Genomic DNA, 2,406 nt, shown 5'->3' with positions numbered 1-2,406 from the left:
GTTAACTAGCTGATTAGAATTTGTTAATCTTCACCTATGGGTGGAATTTGAATGTAATTTAGCTTCTGTGTTWTTTCAGATGATGACCAGTCTGGAGTTGGGAGACGTTGAGATGAGTCAGCAGTCACCTCAGCTGGTATTAAACACTTTATTTATCACAAGCTGCACTGGTAATAAGTCTGTTTAAATGGTTTGTTACAACAAGTTGCCTAAAAACGGGCAAAAATCCCAACTAAAACCCTTTGCCACCAAACTACAAATAGTTGTTGCAGAAAAGCCGAGTTTCCTGTGTTTGAGAGCGGATGTGGAGAGTTACACGTATTTGTGAGGTTTGTTTTTGTTCTTTCTTTAATCAGGTCAGCCACAGTCAGGAGACCCGAGCACAAAGTCAAACTCACCCTGTTAAAGCTGCGTTCCCAGTAGAGATAAAGGACCTTCAGGCAGAGCTGCAGAGCACTCTGAGAACTCTGCAGCAGCAGCAACCGGTGAACATCCTGGACGATGACAAGGTACTCAGGGTTGCCCTGTTTTTTAATTACGACCATTTCGGCAACGGCTTTTGGGGAAATCCAACCATTCATTCCTCCGTCTGGTCAAATGTTTTTCAACTTCCACGAGTTCTCTTAACGGAAYGCAGTAAAAATAAAGAAATGTTGACCCAGGTTGTCTTTTCTTTCAGAAGTTTTATGAGATTATTTTCTATTAAAAAATAACCTGAGCTCCAGTTTCTAAATGACAGAGCTGATGCCTGTTTAGGTGAGCTTTGATTGGGCGTTTCAAGGTTTAACAAGTTTGGAATTCAGTCTGTTATCAGCTTTTATGACGTAAAAGTCACCAGCTGAAAGATAACAGACCAATCCAAAGCGAGGTCATCGCACCAGCCAGGAAGCTCTTTGTGTTCTTCTCTGTAAGACGTCTGCAACTTATATGCTTTTTGAAGCAACGTGATCTTTTTTTTCCAGCTGGTTGGAGAGGTTTTAGGTTTATTTAATGCGCTAATAAGAATCTGGCTGAAAATAACGTCTCAAGCGGTAGGTCTTGAACTCCTTAAGTGACCTCCTCCTCTGTCTCCCTCTGCACCAGATGGACGAGGAGAAAGCCGGCGTGGAGGAGCTGCTGCGACGGGGAGAAGAACTGCTGCAGCAGACTCCGGATGAGGGTCAGAGTGAGGAGCTGAGAGCGATGCTGCTCCGGCTGCAGAGCCAGTACTCGGCCCGCAGGGTGAGACGCAGAAGCCGTGCTTTCCTTTTTGAACATAATCAGTGGGAATTCCAGCGCGCTCACGAGCGTGCACGTCTTCCTGTTTCAGGACCGGCTAAAAGTCAGGCAGGCTGCAGTCTCTGAGGAGTCTTCTCTCAGATTCAGGGAGCAAACTGAGTTTTCAGTCCAGGTAAACGACATGGCACTTACATGTACTGCACATATGATCATTTAGAAAGAGTGGACTGAAAACGCAGCACGTAGTCTGGATGCAGCAGCTAATTCCTCAGAAGAAAAGTGTTTATTTGATGCAGAAAAGCCGGATCGTTGAAGTGAACGAAGTTCTGGGAAATCTGTAACACTTAGTAAAGATTCATCTGACCTTCCGCTGCTCTRGTTTTACAAAAGAGGATGCTGCACAAGCTGCTGATCATTATCTCACAACCTCCTCCTGCCCTCCAGGTCCAATAGAAGAGCACTTTTAGCGAGCGTGTACTTATCTCAGCTTTGCCAAACAATGGAGTTCTAACTAATACAGAACAGGGATTAGCCTCGGCCACTTCCTCCGGCAGAACTGTTTTGCTTCATTGGTTTGTCTAAGAGCAGCTTTTACTCTGCTTCTTGTTGAATATTTGTGGTTTTTGTTTCACGATTAAGGTTTTAACTCTGATATCTTCTCCTCTAAGATAAGATGAGCTTTATTTGTCACGTGCAACAATCATACGGAGTATGTCATGCAGTGAAATTTGTTATTGTACCTGCATGCAAAATCCAGCAAATAAGAACACGTGAAATTAAAGGGGACAAAAAGTATTGGAACTGCAATTGAAATTATCTTGTTTTTGTTGTAGTAAGTAAGTAAGTAGGTAAGTAAGTAAGTAGGTAAGTACGTAAGTAGGTAAGTAAGTAGGTAAGTAAGTAAGTAAGTAAGTAGGTAAGTAAGTAAATAAGTAAGTAGGTAAGTAGGTAAATAAGTAAGTAGGTAAGTAGGTAAGTAAGTAGGTAAGTAGGTAAATAAGTAAGTAGGTAAGTAAGTAGGTAAGTAGGTAAATAAGTAAGTAGGTAAGTAAGTAGGTAAGTAGGTAAATAAGTAAGTAGGTAAGTAAGTAAGTAAGTAGGTAAATAAGTAAGTAGGTAAGTAGGTAAATAAGTAAGTAGGTAAGTAGGTAAATAAGTAAGTAGGTAAGTAGGTAAATAAGTAAGTAG

At 41.6% G+C, this 2,406-nt stretch overlaps 1 protein-coding gene across 1 annotated transcript in view; it reads left to right on the top strand.

Moving 5' to 3' along the window:
* Nucleotides 1-2,406, top strand: part of utrn (utrophin) — a gene marked incomplete in the record, with an annotated part of 237,438 nt that overhangs the window by 71,506 nt on the left and 163,526 nt on the right. Inside the window, 4 exon segments of the mRNA XM_014011589.1 lie at nucleotides 80-136; nucleotides 357-509; nucleotides 1,084-1,221; nucleotides 1,310-1,390. Of these exon segments, the coding sequence (XP_013867043.1) occupies nucleotides 80-136; nucleotides 357-509; nucleotides 1,084-1,221; nucleotides 1,310-1,390 (429 nt within the window).

The sequence above is a fragment of the Austrofundulus limnaeus genome, unplaced genomic scaffold (genome assembly GCF_001266775.1).
Source record: "Austrofundulus limnaeus strain Quisiro unplaced genomic scaffold, Austrofundulus_limnaeus-1.0 Scaffold82, whole genome shotgun sequence".
Lineage (NCBI taxonomy): Eukaryota > Metazoa > Chordata > Actinopteri > Cyprinodontiformes > Rivulidae > Austrofundulus > Austrofundulus limnaeus.
The sequence above is the reverse complement of the archived record's forward strand: the minus strand, read 5'-3'. Positions and strand labels throughout refer to the sequence as shown.